Source organism: Vidua chalybeata, chromosome 6, assembly GCF_026979565.1.
Source record: "Vidua chalybeata isolate OUT-0048 chromosome 6, bVidCha1 merged haplotype, whole genome shotgun sequence".
Lineage (NCBI taxonomy): Eukaryota > Metazoa > Chordata > Aves > Passeriformes > Viduidae > Vidua > Vidua chalybeata.
The window spans coordinates 62,223,290-62,248,055 of NC_071535.1; the positions used below are offsets into that span (position 1 = coordinate 62,223,290).

Sequence of the window (24,766 nt, forward strand, 5' to 3'; positions counted from 1 at the left end):
ATCATCCTGGCATTTCCCTTTCCAGTTTTTGCTTCAGACAGATTGAGGTGTTCTTAAATCCAGCTCAGGATTCCTCTGGTAGTTTGTCCTGCCTGGTCAGTGTTTCCCTGTCCAGCCAAGCTGGCATCTTGCTGTGGCTTTCTGTTTTCACAGGGGTGTGGATTCCCATGGATTCCCTGCACTTGGCAGAAGTTGCTCATGGGGTTTGACCTGTTGTCCTGAGCTCCTTCCCGTGCCAGGAGCCACCTCCTGGTTACCCCTTCCCTCAGGAGGCTGAGGTCTCCTGAATCCTCTGATTTCTGCTTTGCTGCATCCTTTGCTGCCATCACCAGTTTTGCCTGAAGACTTGGATTGCAGGTGCCACTGTAGCTTAGATCTAGGACCAGTGGCCAAAAGTGCTATTGGACACTTGCGTTACTTCCATGAAAAATACTCTGTTCGTGCACCCTTCACTGTTACTCCTCCAAAATCTCTTTGTGGCTGTGGCAGGAGCTGTGACACCTGAGGTGTCAAATGTTTGTGGAATATTTGTTTCTTGTACCAGGAGGTTTTTACCAATTCCTTATTTTTGGTATTGTGTAGTTCACTACAAGTATTCCCTCTTTTCTATGTTGAACTGGCCCAGCACTTCCTTACTGATTAATTTCATGAAGCCTTCAATTTCATTTTTAAGTTATAAAATGAATATAGTTTCTGATTCTCTTAGTGCTGTAAAGTTTCAATTGCTTCTGAGAAATAGAAGTTGTAATTCATTTGTTTGTCTTTGAAAGATGCTGCAGAGGAGAAATGTTACTTGCATAACACGTCAAGTACAATAATGATCTCTTAATATTAATTTAAGTCAGTTGTGGCAAACCCTCTAATAATTTGGACTGACCTGAAGCTGTTGAATGTGCCTTTTAAAGAAAAAAAAAAACAACAAACCAAAGAAAAGCAAAACCTGTACTGTAAATAATAAGCAATATCATGGTAAGTTGAAAGTAATTTTTTCAAACAAGATTATAAGATTTAAATAAGATTTTTTTCCTTTGAATCACTGGGGGGATTTTTGGAAGGTTCCTGTGTAAAAGTAAAGCAGGGAGTGAATGGCATCTTAAAATTTTGTTTCTTTACTGCCTGTGATAAGGTTTGGAAAAAAAGAGTTGTGGTTCAGGGTTCTTAGCAAGCACTGCTCTGTGGGGAAGTGGAGCCCTCTCTGAAAGTGTCTTGGCCTGTGCTCTTACCTGAGCTGAGAGAGGATTTGATGCTTACATTTGACTTTATTCTAGAGTTAAATGATTTCAGCAGAAAAGGGAATTATGATTTACTGGTTTAGCTCACACCCTAAGTCAACACGGTTCATCTGCAATGCTCAACCCCGTGACAACTTGTTGTAAGTTTAACAACTTCTAAGCAATTTCATCTTGGAATATTTTAATCTTAAATGCCAATTTCAATAAGAGTTTGTATGAAATACAATGTATGGAATACCAAGAACCAATTCAAATAAAGATTTTTTTTTTGTTGTAGTTTTATGTAGAACCTAAACCTTCCTCTTTATATTTAGTGCAATGATTATTGAATTTATCAAATGTTGCTGCATTGCTTTTGCTCAAGAACATTCACACAAATGGATGTCAGCATTATGTAATTTATTTTTCTTTTTTTTTTGCTTATTTCTAAGTCTCTCTGGAGATGGCCATTACAGCAGGAAGCCACTTAATATTTCAAATATTTCAGGACTAGAAGAGCACATGCATTTCCATGACCTACTGAAGGTTTCTGACCACAGTGTCCCTCTTAAACCTCGTGATCCTTTCAAATAAGAGTAAATATTTAGCAAACATTTAAGTAATGTTAGCTAGTGCCTTTGAAAGATGCCAAGTTTTGTTGTATGTGAAACAAGGGGATTTTTTTTTGGTTTTGCCACACTCCCCTCCAGGTTACTTGACTGCATTCACTTCTATGTAGGCAAATCTTGGGTTTTTTTGAGCAAGAGTTGTGGCAAAGTTTCCTTTCTCACTCCAAAATTTCCACCGTGGATTTCCTATGCTAATACTTGGGTAATTTGATTACAAATGCAGATTGTTGCAGCTGGTGCCACGCCTCACTCCTGTTCTTCTAGAGGCTCTTAGAACCACCTGTATCTTTCCTGCTCCAAGTGACACAAGGGACAGTGCAGGTAACTGGTAAGTCTGTCAGCAGCCCTTTACGAGGGTGGGATTTCATGTGTGTGATCTCTGCTCTGCAGTGGGAGCTCTTTGAGTTCCCTCTGCCTTGGAAGCTGTGTGGAGTGGTGTAAGTGTCTTAATGTTCTTGAACTGAACGTTGGAGAGCCCACAGGTCAGAAATGACAATTGTCCCTATTCCTGCACTGCTCTCAAGTGAATGTTGTTTCTTCAAACTTCTTCCTAGCCTTCTGTGTTACCTTCAGGGTGTTGTCCTTTCCCTTCCCCGTGAGTGCAGCCATGTTTGCACATCTAAAACTTGGGGTTTTTTTGTGCAGAGGAAGGATTGTAGGATTGCTTAGGTTGGAAAAGTGCCACTGTTAACCCAGCACTGCCAAGTCCCTCAATTCAAGTGTTAAGCATTATGTGTTCAAGCAAGTTCCTGAATTGGAATATTCAGCCCCATCCATGCACCGTGGTTTTGTTCATGATCTGGGTGCTGAATCCCTGAACCATTAAACTGTTAGTTGTACAGGCACAGCCCAAGGTTGCATCTTTTACACAATTAAAGGGTATTTTGTTCAATAGCTGCACCACAGAAGGAGTGGAAAGACAAAGCTCCTTGCTACTTAATGCGTTTATTCAAGCAGGACTCAGAGATGCATTGTAATGCAGATTTTTACAACTTGGGTTTTACTATACTATCTTCAGGTTAAAGGTATTATAAATACTTCTTAAATGTCACTTCCACTCAAAATTGTTTACTCTGATTTTGGCCATATGTCTTGAAAAATAAAAGGAAAATTATATCTGCCTCATTTTGCCCTCTCAAATCCAAGTAAGAGGATATTATGAGGTAGAAAATACTATTTTTATACCCTCTGTCACCTTTGTTAACATTTTATTAGGCATAAATCATGTAGTTTCAGGCTGCATGGTGGCAATATGGTTCAGTGTGTGTTCTATTTTTATAACTTTATTTAAAACTGGCATGTAACTTGCTGTACCTGAAACCCCAAGTGAGCCAGTTATTGGAGTGTAACAAAGTTTTGACGTCAGAACTGCTATTTATTCCACTGGCAGCCATTAGCGATGCATTACCCTTTGGCACTCGTGTTTTCAGAAACATGGTTAAATTTTTATGACTGGCTCTAGCCAATTAGGATTCTTTCTCAGGACAGAAATAAGGGAAGGGATCTTTTTTATAACTTACTAAATGTGGCTTTCCAGAAACAGCATAATGAGGAATGTGAATGATTGCAGTCACAGAGAATTCTGCGGAGCCACGCCTGGGCTGGCCTGCTGGCTGTACACGTGTGTTTGGGAGGCAGGGGTGCAGCTGGGCTGCCCTGTCCAGTGCAGGAGCCTTTATTAGGATTTAATGTCATTACAGCTGAGCCATCCTCTCAGGTCAGCCTGGGAGCTCCAGCAGGGTGTCGGAGGGGCTTAAGGTGGAGAGAGCTGGGGGGATACAGGAGGTGTGGAGGGATACAGGGGGCTGGTCACAAACACATGGAGAGCAGTTTCACTGGAGCTTTCTGGTGCTGCCCGTTGCCTCAAAAAGCTGAACTGAAGCAAGGCTCACGAGTGCATACCTGCAGACCCTACATCCCAAGTGGGATGGAGCAGCTGCCTGAGAAGCTGCTGTGGGATGTGATTCCTCCTTGTTGGTTCTGTGTTCTGGCCATAAGAATGCCAGTGTGTGCAAGCAGGACCTACAGCAGATGTGTTTTCCTTCTGTGTGGTGTTCAGTGATCTCCTCCTGAGGGCTGGCTGATGTGCACTGTGTGTTCAGGAATGAATTCAGAGATGCCTGCTGACTGAAGTTACAAAATGCTTGTTCATAGATGTTGTTTTGCTCTGTGCTCTAGGTTTGTCTAGAAGGGAATGCTCTTTTATATAAGGTTATTATTCCATTGCTGCACTTTATTAATGATATTGTGTTCTTTAAATCAGTAGTGAAAATACCACCAGCTTTTGTCACAGGTTGTTTCCTGCAAAAAATGCTTCTCTTTAAGGCTCTGATCTTTATTGTAGCAGGGCAACTTTAACATGTTGCGTAAAAGGTTGTGGCTGCAATCTAAATTTGGCAGCTACATCCTGATTTTCCAAGTAAATAGAAGCTGCTTGATCTTAAAGTGTCAGCTATCTGCATTTACGGGTAATTCAGTCGTAATATGATTTCCAGGCAAACAATCGTTTTTTGAGCAGCCACGAGAGGGAAACTTTTTGGATGTTCTGGTTTTGGTTTTTATATTTCATGTGTGTGCTTTGACATCTCTCCCTGGTATCTCCTGTAATTTGGATGGTCTGGTTTTGGTTCTTATATTTCATGTGTGTGCTTTGACGTCCCTTGCTGCTGTCTCCTGTAATTTGGATATTCTGGGTGCAGCACATCAGAGACTTTTACCTGTCCTTTTTTTCTTTACCTGACTTGTGCTGTCTTTTGCCAGCTCGTTTTAGTGTCCTTACCAAGCTGATGGAGACAAACATCTTCTTTTGCAGAGTAGTGGCTGAGAAAATTGTTAAAGGTAGAAAAAAGTAGTTGTGAGGCCTGAGAAAGAAGGGGTTGTTTGAGTGGAGAGACTGCCCAGGAGGTGGCAGAATTTGGAGACCATTGAAACAAAAAGGAGAAAAGATTCCAGAAGAGAAGGAAAACTGCAGGAAGTGTTTCCAGATTCTTTGGGGAAAACAGGAAGGCAGTTAGAGAGGGAGAAAGGGTTTAATTGCCTAGTAATTTTATGAAGGAGACATGAAGTCTTCCAGAAAGCCTTGTTGGTTCCTCCTGTGTGCACATTTGTTCTGCCCCTGTCTGAATCTCCTCTCAGGGCCGTGCACTCATTGATTGCCCTGGCATGAGAAAGTTTGTCACATCAAAAAACTCAGTTGTCTTTCTGAGTGATCCTTCCAATATTTTCTTTAAACAGGTTTTCTGGGGGAGAGATGGCTTGTTTATGCTTTTGGGTTTCATGGAGGGGATCATGAGCAGCCTTTTCCTCTTGGAACAGCCCCCTTTTGCAGCTCTCTGTTGGCCTGTGGTGCCTCACTGGGAATGTGAGTACAAGGCTGACTGCTTCTGAAAGATGAAAAGCTACTTTAAATCTGAGATATAAGAATTACACTCTAATGTTAATCCAGCTTTACAATTCCAATTGAATATTTTAGCTGCGCTTTCCTGGGTGCTTGCAGATATTCAGGCAATATTTGGAACAGTAATTTCTGGGTATCTGAATAGTGATAGTAGACTTTCTCCTGCTACTACACATGCAGAAATTGAAGAAAATACCTATTGGAGAAGATTCTGTAAAAAAGGAAATTAGAGTCATGATTGGTAAAGTTCTGAAGTAACTGTTCAAAATGAATTTGTGTTTAGGCTGTCACAACCTGCAAAAAATCTAGATAGCTGCAATGTGGATATCCTAATAGGCAATTTTTTTAAAAAATCATGACCTAAGGTTCTTGTATGTCATAATACAGGCAAGAGTTGCACAGTTTCACTGCAGTTTTAATTCCTGCATTTTCCCAGCATTCCTTCATTGCTTACCCCTTTCCCCCCACACTCCCAAAGAGGTACTTGTATCACAAATGCTAGCTTTTTAGATTAATCTGCTTGGCAATATTAATCTCCTTCACTGCACTGCATTACCCTTTCTCAGAGAATATCTGTAATTCAGCCACCCTCTCTTCTCATGGTCACAGCAATTAAGAAAGTTTGTAACAGAAGAATGACAGTGATAATACACAAATTAATTTCAGATGGATTGTATTTTCTTAACGTTTGCCATTCCGTGAGAAATGAGGTTGAACATGCAAGGTTCACAAGTGATTTTTTCAAGTCCAGTTTGTGAGGTAGTGCAAGGCTTTTTGGGAAGAAGTGAATCATACCTACAAGTCAGTGTTTCAGCCCTCCAGCTCCAGTGGTTGGGTGGTAAAACTTGGTTTAAGTGTAATGAGCCAAGGAGGTTGATTTTCATTTGTGCAGAACTGTAACATTTCAGTGATTTCATGTCATTGAAGTGGGATTTATTTGTAATGAATATGTTCAATTTGATCACTCTGTGTCATACTGGAGAAGCTTGTCTCATAACTATTTGTGTTACACATTGGGAAATTAGATACAATACCAAGAAATGAGCATCCTAAATAAAGACAACATCTCTTATTCCTAGGAAGCAGGAAAGGTTTTCTATGTGATGCTTTCTGTGCTTAACACCTCTTCATTGTTCACAGACCATGGCAATTATTATGTTGCAAGAATACCTGTGGGATTGCCTGGATAGATGTAGAAAAGCAGTGGGGAAGAAGATGGAAGAGAGCAGGAAATGAATGAACATGTGGAGAATGGAAAATTATAGCAACTGAAGGGTAGGAAGCAAGTCTAGAGGACAAGTGCTGTGTGTAAGTTCTGCTGAGAAAAAAAATCCAGCATCAGAAAAATTCCAAAATGACAAGTGGTCTGAATAATTCATGATTGAAGGGAATATGATGAGACAGAGATAAAGTGAATGGAAGAGATGCAAATATGGAATGTGACAGGCAAAATACAAAGAACAGAAATTAAATATCAGTTGGCCATTTGACAGCAGCAGTTAAAGTTTATGGTAGAGTCAGGGATAGCCAAAAAAGCTTTATGTGAGCTTCAGGGTACATCTTCAGGATATGCAGTTCAGGGTATTGAGTGAAAGACAGGTTTTGGTCTTTTGTTTAGAGGGGAAAAAAACTGAAAATTGTGCATGGTTGTGCATTTCAGCCTAGCTGCTTCTTCTACTCCACAAGAGCATACATGGCATGTCTTACAGTTGCCATGGAAAGTACCATGGCTTTGCACCTCTGTCCACTTCAGTGAAATCAGTCAGTGAAAATGCTTCTAAGTGTACTCTGGTCCCTTCAGACTTGACTGGAAATGACCCACTTTGTTTTGTTTGTTTGTTTTGTAACATCTCTGTTCATATGCTCAGCTTTGACCTGAAATTTTCTGTTTTAGAAAAGAAATATGGGTTCTGTATTTAAAAATACCCCAAATAATAACTCAAAAATAGTTTTGGTTGGAAGAGAGCCTTAAAGATTGTCTGGTTCCAGCCCCTGCTCCATGGGCAAGGATGCCAACTATCCATGTCCTTCTTGTAATACAAAGAAATTAAATACTGGTAAGGTAAAGAAACCCCTGATGCAGTTACAGGAGTATCAGGAGATGAGACAGAAGAAAGAACAGAGTGACACAGGCAAAAATTTAATCAGTCACTTTTCCAATGACATGAAATCTGATGTTGCCAGCTTGAAATTTAACTTGCCAACTTGAAATTTAACTGCAGAATTCCTGATCAAACTTAGCAGTGAAACATCTTAAACCCCAAATGATTTCCAAAAGAAGATTTAAATAAAATAACTCATGGACGTTGGAAACAAGGGGTTCAAGCACTGTCACTAAATTGTAAAATTAAAACAAAATCTAATGTACTTTTGGAATTCCTAAACACTGTTTGCCTTTCCTCTTCCTAGAAACATTCCATAATAACAGGAATTGCATAAATAATGTGTCTTGGTGATTTCTTGTGGTTTATGTGTACATAAAGAAATTTTCCCAGTGTCCAGCTCAGAGCTCCTTTTCTGCCACTTGAGTCAAGCATTCCTTGACTTGCTGTGGCTTGGCATGCAGAGTGGCTGAACACTGATGCCTTTTTAATAACTTGGTACAGAGATAACCATCAGATCCCCTCCAGCCTTCTTACTCACAAAGAAAAACAAAACAAAGCCCAACTTCCAGTGTTTCCACATGACTCCTCTTTTCTACCTGCTTCATTGTTGGTCTCTGGATCTCTTTCAGCTGACTGACTCCTTGTTTTAAAGCACTTGCTGTGAATTTGGCCCAGTACTTCAGGTGATACCTGATTAGTTCTGTGACTCCTTGGCTACTTGTCTCTTAATTTTGATTATCAGACTCTTGCTAATTATGCTATGCAAGTGTCTGCATTTCTTCCTAGCAGATGCATTTATAAAGGAGCCATGCCACACCCTTATTGTGCAGAATGTGATTCTACTCTTTTCTTCATTTCAGACAGACCCTATTATTTGTCAGAGTGATCTGCATGTTTTGAGGAGACCCCGATGTGGTTTTGCCAGGATTTAAGCCTTTGCCTGGGTTGTTTGGCTCAGCTCCTCCTTTGTGAGATGGTTGATGCCAGGCAGCCATAACAAAGTGAACCTGCCTTGTGTCCCCCCATCTAATGGTGCCGGAGCTCTCTGAGAGTCTTCTTGGCAGACAGTGTCTTCCACAAGGTGTTAATAATCCGTGCATCAGATAATTCACGTCTTGTGGTCACAGGGACTGCGATGCCAGGACTGCTGCAGGTGAAGTCAGACAAATGCAGGAGTGTTGAGCAGTCAGACTCACAGTGGAAGGTTTCTGGGTTCTTTCCTGAGACAGAGCAATAGCTCTGGGATCACTTGAGGATGACTTTTATGAAGCAAATGGAGCTGTACCCTTTGTACCAAATCCAGTGACCACACTGGATTTAGCACAGCAGGCACTGGTGATGCAGGTGCTGTGTGGGGATGGACTTTGCTGTGCCAGGCTCGTGGCAGTGCTTGGCAGAAGGGAGCCAGGGGTTGGCTTGTCCTGACATCAACCACTTCCTGTGGGTGGCTCTATTGAGTTCTGCTTGGTTTCATTTGGTGTTTTGTTCCTGGAAACGTGGTGTCTACATTTTAAGGTTCTTTCAAAGGAGTTTCTCAAATGGGGTTATACTTACTCTTATGGTATGCCACCTTAGGGAAGAGATGCTGCAGGTAAGGCATCATAATACTGCCAAAATGAAATAGTAAAATGCTTCTTTAGTATCTCCCATGGGTGATTTGAAATGTTACCCGAGCATGTTGCGGGAGCGCCAGTGGAGCCATCTCCAGTGTTCTGAAGAATTTAATGGATTACCCGTGGTTTTGCATTGGCAAAGAGGCATTTATTCCAAATGAAAGGTTATTTTTTCCACTTGAAGGGCTGCTCTTGGTATTGATAATGATTTCAGTAGTTCAGCTTGTGAATGGGAACAGAAATGTATTTGTGTAGTAACAAAAATGAGGCTTTCTTCCACTGAGAGTTATTCTGCTCAATAACGAGTTTTTTTTTACTAAAAAGTATTGTAGCAAATGGAGAGCAATGAAATTCAATTTACTGGCACTTCCAAAGAAAACCTTAATGGAACTGAAAAATCAGCTATTTTGAGAACATGCAAGAATACTGAGATGTAAACCAGCTTGTGTTTAGAGCTCGATTCTTAAATTTTTCATGTCATCAGGTAAGCAATTATTTTATATCCTGCCAAGAATCCAACATCAAAAACTCTTAAGTCATGAATTAGTAGCCTGATATGGAAAACGAGTCTGCTTGTAGTAAATAAGTAAATGATTCAGGAGTAACTGTTTAGCTTTCTATGTGACAGAACACAACTAAGAATGAATCTTCCAGGGGAATGCCAAACTGCTCTTGTTTTATAATTTTTTTGTTAATTTGATTTATTTTATTTGATTAATTTATTTTTTATTGATTTTTTTTTAAATCTAGTTTGATTAATTTAATTTATTAATTGATTTTGATTAAATACACAGTTGCTACATTGTAATTTTAAGTTTGTCTTGGTAATTCTAGGGAAAAAAACTTAAAAACACGATCAGTGATCTGTAGTATTTTTAAAGACTTAAATAACTGAAACCCCTTTGCCAAAACTTTGTGAACAGTTTGCACAGAAGCTTTTCCCCTGCCTGAAGGGCTGCCACAGAGCTGGAGTCTGTTGGAGTTGCTGAGACAGGAGGTCAAAGGCAGGAAATTCCAGTCAGGTGTGGCAGGGAATGCGATGGCCACAAGGGCTGTAGTGCTGGAAGAGGCTTCCTGGAGGGCTTGGGGAGTACCTTTGGGGGTGTTCAACTGGACCTGGCCTTGGGGAGCCCACCTAATTAGGGCTGAGCTTTGGCCTAGAAGACCTCTGGAGGTCTCTTTTGCAAATTGTTACCTAGTTCTGGGATTCCTAGGTAAAAAGATGGCACTTAAAAAAAAAAAAAAAAACCTGTATAACAGTCTGAGCATTTGTGGATCAAATGGATTCCAGGTTTGGAACACTTGGTTTTAAATAAATGCTGAAGTAGACTATAGTTTTCTGAAGGCTATCAAATCATGTTGTGTGTTTTCTAGCACCTGGAAGGGCGTTCATCTTGATGTGAAAATCACCTGTAATTATTTTACTTGTAAGATCTTAACCTTTAGTATCATGATAGAAAGTAGTTGTCTGACTGAGGAATCAGCTACTTTACAAAACAGATGGGAACCTGCTGATAAACATAGAGAACTACAGCCTGCAGAGTCCCAGGCCATGGAGCAGAAGGTTAAAATGTTCTTAGAGGTGCCCGTTCTTCTTTGTTCTAGTTGGGTAGAATTATACTTAAAAATAGCACTAAGGTAAGCTGGGACTTTGTTTGGGAGTTTCTTTTTTATCTCCTTTTATATCACATTAAGTTAAAGCCTTTGGACTATTTTGTTGCACCCTATGGAAAAGCAGACACCTCAACTTTTGAACTCTTGAACTTTTCCTTCAATAACAATCAAAATTTGTTGATCTTGGGGTCCGAATTATCCTTTTGTGGCAGCAAATGGAAGTTCCTTTCTCACCTGCTGAATTAAAAGATCAAAAAAAAAAAGCTAAGAATAATTCTATCTGAGAGCAGTGTATTTTTTGAGTTTTCCATCAGAAAATAGCAGTTTCCAGTCAATATCAATGTTTTGCTTGGTTAAAAGTTCCCCAGTAACTGCTTTGGGAAAAATTAGGAGAAAGAAGACTTGTTGTATTTATGCATTCAGCTAAGGGGTTTCTAAAAATAAAAGGAATCCTTTATACCTAAGGGGTAAGTTATTCTTAGGTTGAAGTGTGTTTATACACGTGTAAAATGTGTAGTGTGTATCTGTCCTGATAAGTTCACATAAACATTTTCAGGGTGAACTTTTCAACGGAGAATTACAATAGCTGTTCAGATATAAACATGCTGTAACAGACAGCCACATCACTGAATCCAATTGCTGGGAATTATAAGCCACTGCATAATTTAATCTCCTTCACTGTGCTCTCTCTTAAAAGTACTTAGGAGTTCTATATGCAGTGCTCCAGCTATTCCAGAGTCTAATTTTTCATTCTATGAAACTTTTTTTAAATCTCCAGTTAAAGCAGTTACCTAATTTATTTATAATCAGCTAATAGTTGATTAATATCTCTTAGCTCATTTCTCTCCTTGGCATTTAAAATACTCACTGTAGAATATTGTCATCTATTCTTGCCCTCCTTTTTTGTATGCAAAACAAGTCTGGGATTTTTGTTATTATCTCATAATCTCTCACTTCTGCTCGTCCTGTTCCACTTGGAGTTGTTCTGTTTTGGACAAGGCTCCTGTAATGGCATACCAAACCCTGGATGTGAAGTCTTACTATTCCATTTTAAATACTTTTCTGTTCCAGTTAAGACTTCTGGCTTGCATACTGTAGGGTTTTGTTTCCCTTTTCCCAGCTGTTTACTGTTGAAATGGCCAAATGAAGCTTGCTGCTCCTTCTCCTCATGGCTCTGCCCAGCTGATGAGCTTCCAGCTCGGGCAGGGGTTTTCTCCAGCACATATTTAGTGCGTATTTCCACACGTGCTGCTTTGAGCTCGTCACATTTCTCTTTGGTAATATTTTTGGGAACTTTGCCATCCTTTACTGGGGGATGTGCAACAAATTTAGCTAGACTGGCACTTCCCCTTCTAGGTCAGAAACCTGCTGCAAAGATTTTTTTTGTTTATGGAGTTGTAAGGGTCATGTCTCATGATACCTTGGGTGGGTTATGCAACAGCTTCTGTTCTCATAGTCTGCCACATTTTATACTTCCATATTCCTTCTTCTGTGTGGTATCTCTTTAACTGTTGATTATGTACCTGTTTCCTTAACTTGCATATTTGGTAGAGCTGACTCACAGTTGTTTTGGTTTTGTTTTGTTTTTTTTTTTTTTTTTTTGTTTTTTTTTTTTTTTTTTTACAGACCAGTAATTTAAAACTGTGTGTGTACTTTCAGGAGCAAACATTATTAAATTGAAAGTTCTCTTACTTCTCCGAATATTTACGACTTCAGACTTTATGTTGTAATCTGCAGTAGAAGTAGTTAGACTGCATGTAGTCTCTGTGCATAAAAAAATAACCTTGTTGAGACTAGGGAATTTCAGTAAAAAACAGATTTTTTTTTTTTTCTGATATTGACTTAAAAGAGAATTTGCACAATTTCTGGATGTTCATTTTATAGGAGGGAAGTTCATTTGAATGCAGCATTTCATGACTTGTATGAAGTAAAAATGCCAGTACAGGAAACACTGAATGTCAGGACAGATTGTCACTGGTGACGTGCATTTAAATTCCCCAGCTCTTATTACAAGGCACTTAATAAATGAAATAACAGAATGAGACTTTGATCAAGAATTTTCTGTATAATTCCATGTGGATGCTAACTGGCGGTGTCTAAAGAGCAGCAAGATGCTTATGGCTCCTGAAAAAACTAGTTTTGTTTTTATGATTGCTTTCTGAAATTGACATTTTTAAACTAGGAAAAAGGTCAGGGTCACTGGGGAAGTGAATGGCTGCCAACTTGTGTTTTAAGACAGCATTTTCAATCAAAAGCATTCTTGGGCTTGGTAATGTTGTGTTCTTTTGTGGAACCTCGGTTGTTTTCCAAAATTTAATGCTTACTGATGTAACTAAGGTTATCTTAAGGGATACACCTGACTTTGCATGTGCAGTATTTGGAAATCATGATTTGGTTTTGATTTGATGAACAAGTGAAATACCACCTTTGAACTATGCAGACACATGTTATAATCTGCAGTAGGATTAAGCACATCACTTTCTTCCCAAGATGGGATTTGCAGTGCTCTGAGAAGCAAATAGAGATTTAATTTTGATGTTAAGTGTTTCAGAATTTGGGGCAATTTTCAGAGTTGGTAAATACAGAAGTAACAGGTGCAGTGTAACAAGGTAAAGTTGTGTAGAGGGTGAGTAGCAGAGGCAAAGCAATCTTTGTGGATTTTCTGCCTGGGTATGGGGGTCACTCTGATCTCATTGCAAATGAGCTCACCAGTGCAGTGCCACGAGGAAATGTGCGTGGAGCATGCAACTCAGTTATTCACAAATAATCCACATAATCCAGTATGACTGGTGGCATGATTGCTGTTGGTTTCTGATGGTTGGTTTTAGGATGTGTCACCTAATACAGCAAAAAAGGAATCTCTTTTTTCTGGAGAACTGCAGAACCTCCCAAGGCAGCAGGTGAGAAGATGTGGAGTTAAGTGGTGTGGCAAAGCATGGCTGCTCCAGGTTTACTCCTGAGGGCTGGGAGCTGGCAGTGGCAGCTGAAACACTGGGCTTGCTCTGGAAATCTCAATGCGTGCTGATGTTCACTGCTGGGTAGAAAAGCATGCTAAAAGCTCCTGGGAAAGAAACAGAGACCAGAATACTCACTATTGGCCTGTCTTTTAAACCCATGATGTGACTGAGTTTTTAATTTTATGAAGGGTTCATGCTGCCTTGTCTGGAAAAGGGTAAGCCCTGGTATGAGCAATGGCAAAGAGCAAACTGTGACTTGTGGCTGAGCGATGCCCCCATTTCCCTTCTGTCCTTATTTGCTTTCCTCTTGTGTTCTGCTGCTCTTGTTTGTCCTCCCCACAGTCAGGAGCATAGTGACAGGCAGAGAGTTTAATGCTTGAGCTGAGAGCCAATTCAAATTGGAGACGTGTTCTTCTGTGGCATAGCTTAGGAAAGAAGAACAGGAAGGAAGAAAAAGTTACTTGTATCATCTGTAATAAATTCTTGATGCCAGATGTAATAAATTCTTGATGCTAAATGTTATCCTCGCTGTTCTGAGGTTTAAGTACTGTTTCAAACAAGGAAATGGTTTGTCAAAGAAAGAATAGTTAATTACTGATTTGAGTAAGACCGAAACATATTCAGAAACTGAAATGTTGTGGGGGAAAGCAGGAACTAGAGAAATACACTTTTTTTTTTGCTCATTTAACAAATGAGACAAAACTGAGGTAAGTTCTTGTCTTTTTAAACTGTAATATGTGGTATTTTGGTCATTGTACATACCTGATCACAGTTAATCAGTAATTGATCAGTAAAGCTGATTGAGTAATAAATCTGCTTTTGTGCCTTGTCTGCAACACCCAATACAATTTCAGATTCCTCTGAGACTGTGTGTTAACACTGGAAAAAAGAGATCTGCCCCTTTCCTGTGTGTTGGAAAAGATTCTGTCTACAATGCTTGTTGCTACAGATTTTAGTGTTCTTATATTCAGGGACTGAAACGTGTTCATATACAGCTTTTATGTTCCTGATGTTAATTTATACCTTTCAACCTGCTGGTGTGCATCCAGGTTTTCTTTCTGTATTCTACTGGCTTTTGGCAACTGATTTAAACAGAACTTTTCTTCCTTCTGTGGCCAGTAGCAACATTCCTTTTGAGCTCAATTAAGTTCCTAGTGTCTTGAATGAAAGCCTGAATTGATCCGTGGGTTGTTGTGGACTGGAGAGGCAGATTTTATCAAGCTGTCTTTTAAGATGCCAGCAGAAGAAGAATGTAACTATTAAGGTTTATCAACTCTGAGAAAACTTGCTTTGCTGTGTTTTCTTACAGTGAAAAAATGATCTTAGAACTTGAGTGGTGAGTTGGACGCTCCTTTAGAAAGCTGGAATAAAGCTGAGGGGGCTCGGGGGGGGCTTGGCAGTCCTGAGGTGCTGCTGCTGATGGTGATCACTCAGCTGATCCTGCTGAAACCCCCAGTGCAAAGTCAGAGAATCCATGACTTTTCTGAACTCTTGTGGCTTAGAAGTGACAAGCAAACCATTCTGACAGCTTGTTTTCCTTTGCACATCTGAATGATGACAGCATATTAGCTATGCTACGTATATTATGTAATAGAGGTGTCACTCATAATGGTGTTATATATTTTATAGCAAAGGCTTTAATGGCTAGATGCAATTGCATAACATTTGCTCTTATTATGCAGCAAAACCTTGTGTTACTTAGGAAATTTAAAAATACATTTTTTTCAAATTTTGGTGAGACATGTAATTTTGAAATTTGCCTCGATTGCCTTTTTCTACTAGTCATTTGTTTTGCCAGAAAAAGGAAAATAATTGCTTCCTTAATCTGTAATGTAGCAGGAAACACTGTTCATTATGAACAGTGTTATTATCTCTTATTAAAATGAGTAAATTATCTCTTATTTCAATGAGATTGAGTATACCTGCTGTGGAAGATGTCTAATATGGCAAGATTTTGGATTTATACTCAATGGACACCATCTTTGATGTTTGTGCTTTTGGTTTACACATTTTGCCTTTCCCTTTAGTTAGAACAGTGTCTTCTGCTGTAGTTTTTGCTGAAATTGTGTTAGTGGACAGAATAGTGGAGCACAATTTGTAGTTGATAGAGAAATACAAATGAGCATTTAAATAGTGAGCAGGTGTGCTTGAGAGGTTGTTAGAAACTTCTAACATCAAACCTCTAAATTAAGTTTTGAGAGGGATGCTGCACTGGGGCGCAGTAACACACGACAGTTCCCAGGCAGGGTACTGGAAGTTCCTGGGATTTACGGCTGGAACACTTCCCAGTTTTGCTTCCAGGTGTGCCTGGAGCAGTGAGTGAGAATTGCAGCAGTCTGCCAGCCGTGGGGGACCTCAGCCAGGTGAGGCAGTGCCAATCCAGGGCTGGACCGGGCTCCTCGTTACAGCTGGAGCTGCTTGGCAGCCCCTGGGTGAGACCCCTGGGTGCTGGCAGTGCCCCTGCAGTTACTGCATCAGAGCACCTCCTTGTTTGGTGTGCAGTGCCAAGAGTTAGCTGAAAAACTTTGCGTTCTGTTCTCCTGAGGAAGCCATTTGTTCTGCTTGGGTGAAATGTGGTTTTCACCGCTGACAGGGGATCGTCGTGTGTTTGTACACAGAATTTTTAAGTGGAGCCGTAGTGAAACGTCAAGAGCAAGTGTTAGTGTGTATACATAAGAAAATGTGAAATTACTTCAGTGATTGATGTCATGTCAATGTCTGTGACAGTCAAGAGAAATTAGATGAGAGAAAAGATTCCATTTATTTCATTGAAGCAGTGTTAATGCTTTACTTTTTTTTTTTTTCTTGTGTGGATCCCTCTCAACTGAGTAAAATGAAAAAATATTTTTATAAAGCTTTGCAGAATACTAGAGATGAACTGAAATACTTTAGGAGGCATTGAACCCTTTCTCATTCTGCTCTTTGCTGTGGTTGAGAAGTGTGGATCAAGTCCTGTCTAGCAGAATTACCACGCTATGTGTCATAATATAATAAAATACTGTGTTATGACCTGAACAAAGGAGCTGAACCCAAGGTTCTGTATTATTTTCCAACTGTGTTATTTCCCAAGAATTCTGAAGTTGTTGCACAGGAAAATTTATTAAGGCCCCACAACCTTAGTCGCTGTAAATAACTTTTTATTCTTTTTAAAGTAGGCTAGATTGTCCATATTCCCATTGTTCTTTTGAAATCTTATGTACATTTTTCTTATAGAATGTCAAGATTACTGAAGAGGGAGTGAACATGTTGAGTATTTTGGGAAGTTAGAGATTGCTTGTCTGTAGCAGTTGGGAATTGGCTGCAAAATTGCCATGCTATTGCCTCATAGACACCCCCTGAAATGAGAGCTCACATGACAGGTATTTTCTGCTCTTTTACATCCTCAGACCATCGTTTCTGAAATTGTCTTAGCTTTCTGCATGGCATCTTCAAGTTGTTAAATATTAAACCCTACAAGTCTTGTTTCTCCATTTATACGAGAGGAGCTAAAAGCTCTTTGTAGTTTTTTTTATGTTTCTAAAATACTCTGAATATATAAAATGCTGCTCAAGCGCTAAGCTTAAATATTTTCTCTTAAGCAAGGCAGCTTGGTCTAGTCAGATTTTAACCTTCTAGGACTGCCTGAAGTGATTGGAGTGACCCTTTGTAGTCCCAGCAGCGTTGCAAGGTGTCCCCAGGACGGGATGAAAAGGCCCTTTCAGTCTTGCTCCGTGAGGTTTTGATGTGCTCGCTCATCTCGGGCTTCTCAGAACTGTAAGCTTGGCTGTTCTTCTTGGTATTGGTGGCTGTTCCCTGGTTTACCTTGCCTGCTTTTTCCACTAAGCGCTGGTTTTGCAATATATTAGGACAGAAAGGGTAATGGATTTTCACACTAGTAAGTATGTCATCGAACATAAATCCTCTACTGACCAAAGAAAACATTGGAAGACTGAAAAAAGAAAGTGGAAAGAATTCTGCATACCTAGGAAGAGCAGAAGGCATGTGACTGTAGGAAATAAGGTTTTTTTAACATAGTTTATTATTTAACTGTTCATTACTTATTATTTATTTGAGATTTTTCTGGAAGGTGGATTTATAGATCAATATATATAGTATATATAATATATTTATATATATTTTTATATATATATTTACTATATATAGTATATATAGTAAATAAAAACCTGAAGTCAAAAGGAAGTTGAGGGGAAATTAAGAATATTTTTGATAAATCCTGTGTGTAACAGGCAGTTTTAATTTGAATAGAGACATAAGGAATGGTAGACTAGGGGAGAATATCTTCTAACAAATGTTCTGAATCCTTGGTAAAATATTTTATTTCAAATAAATGTGTCATGCTGATAATCTAATAGATTAGTCCTTTTCACCACTATCATTGTTACTGTCTGATCAAAAAAAGAGTTGATATTTGTGTTTCATAAGGTAATAAATCTTTCTTCACTCTGTACCTGGTTTGATTAATTGAAGTGTGTGAGATAGCCAAGGTGCTTAAAAGTGTGTCTTCTGTTCCACAGAGCACAGGAATGCAGAGAGCTGGCCTGAACACTGCAATATAATCCTTATGACCTCACGAAAAGCATCTGGTTTTAGTGAGAATTTATAATCAACAAGATGCCTGTGTCCACCACTGGTGCACACAAGGCAGTGCATAACAACCACGTTCTGTACAGAAGCTGTAATTTCACACAGCTGAAAGACTGACATCAAATGTCAGCCTAATATTCTTCAATCTTTTTTTTTTTATTTACAAACTCCAGAAATTTTTCAGCCGAAGCATCTCTCTACCAAAGAGTAAATTTCTACTTACTCAAAATTTAATTATTTTTTAATTAATCTTTTTTAATCACAAAAGTTTGGCAGATCACAGATCAAAAGCTGTCACAAACGCCTTCGCTATCCACATATTTATGACTTGTTTAAAGAAATGTAAGTAAATCTCTAGCAATAAATAAATAGTGTTCAGAGTAATTTTTCAGGCAGGTTGGTGGAGCACTACTTCAGAGCCACTGATGTGGATTACTGTCTGCTGGGGAACTGGACTATGGCAATTTACAGTTTTATCCGGGTCTCATTTATTGTCATCTCCCACATATGGAATTTTAAAGTTCATTCATTTGCATGAGTCACGAAGGTAGAAACAGCTGGAAAAAGTGGTGTGTATTTTCGAGAAAATCCCCCTCATTATATTGAGGAGGAAATCCAATCTCAAAACTCTATAACTACGTGGCTTAAATTGGTTTACGTGTCTGAAGTGGCTCATTGTGCTTTTCAGGAGCTGTCAGTTGCTATTATGCTGAGTAGCTGTGTTCAGTTATGGGCTGCACAGAAATCAATTCCAAACTGTGTGTGCCATGATGATATCCCTCCTGGAAGTTGTCCCTTCACACTGCTTCCCGGGTTCTGTGCTGTGTTTGCTGGGTGGATTTGCTCTGCTCTAATGAGGAGAGCACTGTGTAGCTGAGTGTTCTTCCATGTGGTTGGATTCCTTTTAATGGAGCTTCTTCTCTCCACACGGAGGCAGTGGCTCCCTGGTATGGGCAGAAACGTGTTCTGCTCTGCAGGTACTGCTTAAAAGTGCAGCAACATGTTGATTAATCTTTCCGAGTCTGTGAAATCCATCTAGATTTTGAGAGGCAGATAAAATAAATGGTGTAATTGTAAGTCAGTTTATATACAGGCAAAACCCAGAAGTTTGGGATTAGATACCCAGGAGAGCATTGGAAACCTCAGAGGTCACAGAATCATAGGGTAGCCCGAGCTGGAGCAGAGCCATCAGGATCACTGAGTGCAGCTCCTGGCAGGACAACCCAGGAATTCCATCCTGTGCCTGAGAGCATTGTCCAGACCCTCCCTGAGCTCTGTGTGGATGGACACACGTGTGTGCCCAAGATGTGTTCTCTTCTCCCTTGCCACTCCTCTTTTCCTTACCAGCACGGGAATATTGAGAAAGAAGCACTTTAAATCTGGGGAAGAGCAGTAAGCACAAGAGTGCTCGTTAAACTGCTCTCTGCAGTGATCAGGTGCCTAAATCCAAAATGCACTAAGTGTTTTACCTGCCTGTGATTCAGTGCACCTCACTCTCCCAGTTATTTTTAAAATGACAAATGCCACTAAAAACGTGTTTGGTCCCATGGCAGGAGCTTGGAATTGTTTTCCTGCTGGGTAAATATTAACCACAAGGTTGTGCATTCTTGTTTTATTTTGTCTGCTTCTTTAGGTCCCAGATCTATTCTTTCTTTTCTGCACCTTGGCCTTTCTTGACTAAGGGCCCTGCTAAGCAGGGCAGGTACTTCAGAAGTCAGGACATTCCTGCTGAAGGTGTCCTCTTGAGTTCCTGCACACTGAAAAAAATAAAATTTTAGTCAGTTTTCCATTTCTTTAAGATGAAGCAGGAAGAGAGTAAAGGGTTCAAGAAGTAGCCACTGAGGGGTGGTCTGGACCGGTTTTCAGTGTTGACATATGAAAAGACATAAACTATTACTTTGGGAATTGCCCTATTGCTTCTGAGACAAGTTGAGTGCTATTATCCAATTCCTGCTGTGCAAGGGGGAGAGATGGCATTGTTATAATTAACCTTGGGGCTGTTCATTTGTTCCTTTCTTACAGGAAGCAGCTTCAGCCTCTTCTAGGACGGTTCAGCGAGTCAGAGGCTTTGTTAATCTCGTCTGGGGTTGAGCCAGGGACTCTGGACGGCGTTCTCCTGGATGCTGGCTGTTCTTCCATGCAGTTAGACACACCTGAAAGGGGCTTTTCCCTGCAGAAGGATGGACCCTTGGACATGAGGATGGATCATGACAGGTACATCATCATAGAGCATTTCTTCTTGAACCTCAAAAACTGTCTGCTCTGCACCTCCTGTGCATTTCCTTTCCTCTTGAAATGGAGAATTCTTTTCCTCAAACCACATCTAATACTGCATGAGTATCCTGTCTTTCTTTTGCCAAAAAGCTTTTTTCTGTCTCGGTGCTCAGCCCTGGTTTTTGTCTTTGCCTTCTTGGAAATGAGCAGAAGGTTCCAGTGGTGAGTGATTGGACCAGTATTGTTTTATTAGCTGCACCTTTAAGTTGTAACATTTTTGGAGTGTGGGTTTACAGCCACGGGAACATCTCTCTTCCAGAGGCCTGTTATTTCCACAGCTTGCCTGTACTTGATCTGCAGGCTCACAACCTCTTACTGCAGTCCCTTTCCTTTTCTGCCACGCCTGCTACTTGTGGGAACTTCACTCGAGCAGGTTCAGTTGCTCCCTCAGGAAAGGAGCAGCATCCCTCTTGTGTGCAACGACCATGTTGCTTCTCTGTGAAAGGAACATGATAAAAATAAATAAATGAAATCCCATTCATTATATCTGCTAGCTGAAATCAGACAGCCACGTTGCTCTTAACGTGCTGGTGTGACGTTGCCTTCCATGCCCACGTATTTGTTGTGAGTTCTGCTTAGCAAAATTATGAGCTTCCTTTCTCTGTGTGTGGGAGGCACATCAGGCTCACTAAATTGTCAAATTAATGGTTACTGAGTAAATCAGCTGTGTTGAAATTTGGATTGGTGTTTAGTACTTTCAAGAGCATGAAAATCAGTCGTGGAGTGATAATTTCCACTTAGGCAGCGTTTCTCATCCTCAGACAACCTGATGTATTTCTGCAGCACTTTGCTTTTTGCATGAGCAACCAAAGATCTGTCTTGCATGGGTGATGGTTGTGGTTGCATGGCATGTTACATGACAGAGAAGGGCAGTTTTTTCTTGGTGTTTTGATGAGTGTGGCGTCTTAAGAAATGCCATTTGTTCTTTCATTGCTCACAGGAGCCAATGGGAAGCCTCAATTTCTAAGGAATCAGCCTACCACATTAATGTTAAGTCTTAACACAGCGAATTTCACGATGCTTGCCTTTTCTGGTCTTGTGCAAAATGCTTCCATGGTTCTCCTGGGATTCAGTCCTCAGATTTCAAGAATCTGAACTCCAGGCTTAGATATAAGTTGGATGCATCCTGAGAAAACAAGCACAGAACAGGAGCCTAAGAACAAAGGGCACCTGAGGCATAACAAAAGCCTTACACTATGGTTGTTGCTATGATACTACTTGTCCCTAAGCTTTTTTATCTTTGTAAGATACTGCAGGGGAGTGAAAAATGCCTGAAAGCGAAGAAGAGAATTTATTAGGTAGCTTGTATGTTTTCTCTGATCAGTAAACTCATAGATGATGTTCATAAAATACCCTGAACTATTTCAGTAGCCAAGTGACAGAGATGCAGATACATGGATTGAAGGCTTACACTGTTTAAATTGTAGTAAGTCCTGTAGTTTATGTGACTAGGTCATTTCTATTATCTCAGGAGAGTATTTCTATGTAGAGTCTTATGCCTTTTAGTGGAAAGTAATGTGAAATTATCTTCTTTAGCAATCATTTTCATAGCAGGAGATGTGAAAGAAAAGATCTCTGAAATCATTTCTGGCTAGAAAACAACATATGATGCAAGGTGACTAAAATGAACCCATATGAGGTAAGTTTATATTCTAAAGCTGGCTAAAGAGAAAGGTCACACATAATTTCCATCCTAGCACGATACTGGAATATATTTATTCTTAATTTAACATTACTTTTCACTAAAAGGCATAAGACTCTACATAGAAATACTCTCCTGAGATAATAGAAATGACCTAGTCATATAAACTGCAGGACTTACTACAATTTAAACAGTGTAAGCCTTCAATCCATGTATCTGCATCTCTGTCACTTGGCTACTGAAATAGTTCAGGGTACATCATCTATGAGTTTACTGATCAGAAAAAATATACAAGCTACCTAATAAATTCTTTATCCTAAACTATTAAGCATGGTTTGTGAGAACACTTGGAAGTTAAAACTGTTCTAGTTTAAGTTAGGGAGCAAACTCCACCTAGAGCAGTGAGAGAAGGGGATATTAAAGGAGCAAGCATGGTTTATGAGAACACTGGAAGTTAAAACTGTTCTAGTTTAAGTTAAGAGGGAAAATCCACCTAGAGCAGCGAAAGAAGGTGAGTTAAAAGGCACAAGAATGGTTTATGAGAACACTGGAAGCTAAAACTGTTCTAGTTTAAGTTAAGGGGGAAAATCCACCTAGAGCAGCGAGAGAAGGGGATTTTAAAGGAGCAAGCATGGTTTGTGAGAACACTGGAAGCTAAAACTGTTCTAATTGAAGTTAGGGAGCAAACTGCACCTAGAGCAGCGGGAGAAGGGGAATTAAAAGGCACAAGCATGGTTTATGAGAACACTGGAAGTTAAAACTGTTCTAGTTTAAGTTAGGGAGCAAACTGCACCTAGAGCAGCAGGAGAAGGAGTTAAAAGGCACAAGGTGTTTTCCCAGCGCTGCCACCTCCGATTGCCAGGCTCAGAGGCAGCGTGCAGGGTGTGTGTGGCTCTGTGGCAGCTCACCTCTGGCTGGCAGCTGGCCTCAGAGTATGATAAGTGGCTGCTCTGTGTGTAGGTGCCCTGGCATGGCCACCGCTGCCGATGTGGTGAACGCCCTGGAGCCGCGGGCGCTGGCGTCGGTGCTCAGCGCGTACGGCGAGGAGAGGCACGCCAGGAGGATCGCCTCTGCCATCGTGCAGGCACGCAGCATCTACCCCATCACCAGGACCAGGCAGCTGGCAAGCATTGTTGCAGGTACCCTCATTAATTCTGCACAGGAGGAAAGGAAATATTAATCCCCGCAGAGTCCCAGAGGGATCTATTTGTACTCGCAGTGGTGCGGGATCTAATCCTGCCTCTTCTGCTCTCATGTCAGCTCCCTTTTTCTTTTTTTTCTTTTGTGTTTTTTTTTTCCTTGCATTGTAGTTTGACAATTAGTTCAATAATAGATTTAACATGAAGTGATTTATCATTTCCTCGACCAAGGTGAACCACAGAATGACAGCAGCCTTGGGTATTCTTTATCCTGGCTATTGATCCTGTCAAATATCAGATATGTCACATCCGTCTTAGTTTTAAATTTCTGTATTTTAATATTTTAAGGGGAGGTACCATGGCAGTTTCCAATTACGAGTAAAGTCAGACAATTTCTGTCTTTTTAAAGAATCAGGAAGCCCAAAGCAATGCATGGCTTGCTTCACCTTGTGCATGCCAACTAGATCAGCCTGAAGAGACTATTGAAACACTTCATCTTCCTTGCTCCTCACTGTAAACAACTTGAAGAAAGTGCAGTTAGGCAGGAGCAGTGCTTGCATCAAGAACCTTTACGTTTGTGTCCTCAAGGAAAAATTTTCAAGGAAAAATATAAGACAGGAATCCTGTTCATTAACATAATATGTAGCATCAGGATGTTTTTATTTTTTTTAACCAAATGATGGAAATCACTACATCTTGTCACGAATAAGTTTAAACTGCTGACTTTGAATATAGACCTTTAAAATTCTCACCCAAATTTAACATTTGCTAAAGAACACTGTAAAATATTTTACCGGTATCCTGAAGAGTATTAAAAATTTCACGGCATTCTTAAAAAGTTGTGTTACTTAAACTGGAAGTCTAAGGCACTTGAATTTAATGATGGAGAAATTAAAAAGGTCTGGATTTGTAGAAGTCGGGATACTTTAGCAAAATGTCCAGTCAACCAAGGCTCAAAGCTTAGCTGGTACAATGAAAGGACCTGAAGACATTCCTTGCTGTTGTAAGCCCCTGCTGAAAATATAGTGAATATAACCAATCTTAAAAAAAAAAAAAAAAAAAACAAAGAGATAAATCACTATGAGGCTTTTATAAACCTTACATTTTTAATGTCCTCATTAGCAATATCCTGAAATAACAATTTTGAGCTTTGTCCCATATATTCCATGCTTTTTGAAAAAGTGTTTATTAGGACAGTGTACTACTACTGAGTTGGAAGCCACCATCTCACTGTGTTAAAGATATAGCATGTTACAGGCAAGCAACTCAGTAATTCTGAAACAATTTTGTGCCATGGCTGAGACTCAGGGAGTGAAAATACAGGTGTATGAAAGACAGCAGTGGGAGATCCCTTCATGTTTAATGTGCTGCATGCGAGTCAGCAGTTGATGCTCACTTTCTGTGACCACGGGAAGGGTTCTCCTGTCCTCGCTCTAAATTCCCTGCTATATTTGAAGAGCTTCTTGATCCACAAGTCAGGTGTGCATCAGGTAGTGTGTGTGCCAAAAACAATGAGGCCAGCACACATCTGCCAGGACAAGAAATAGGTATGTGTGGTGTGCTTTTTTGGGAGTACACAAGTAACTGTAAGGATTTTAGAG

General features: G+C 40.1%; 1 protein-coding gene across 3 annotated transcripts in view; it reads left to right on the plus strand.

Annotated features, from left to right (window-relative positions):
- The window catches only part of METTL15 (methyltransferase like 15), a 72,929-nt gene that overhangs the window by 43,062 nt on the left and 5,101 nt on the right, over positions 1 to 24,766 (plus strand). For all 3 annotated transcript variants that reach the window (XM_053945284.1, XM_053945282.1, XM_053945283.1), the window contains 2 exons: positions 20,133 to 20,324; positions 22,987 to 23,165. In XM_053945284.1, coding sequence (XP_053801259.1) covers positions 20,133 to 20,324; positions 22,987 to 23,165 — 371 coding nt within the window. The remainder of the gene's footprint in view (positions 1 to 20,132; positions 20,325 to 22,986; positions 23,166 to 24,766) is intronic.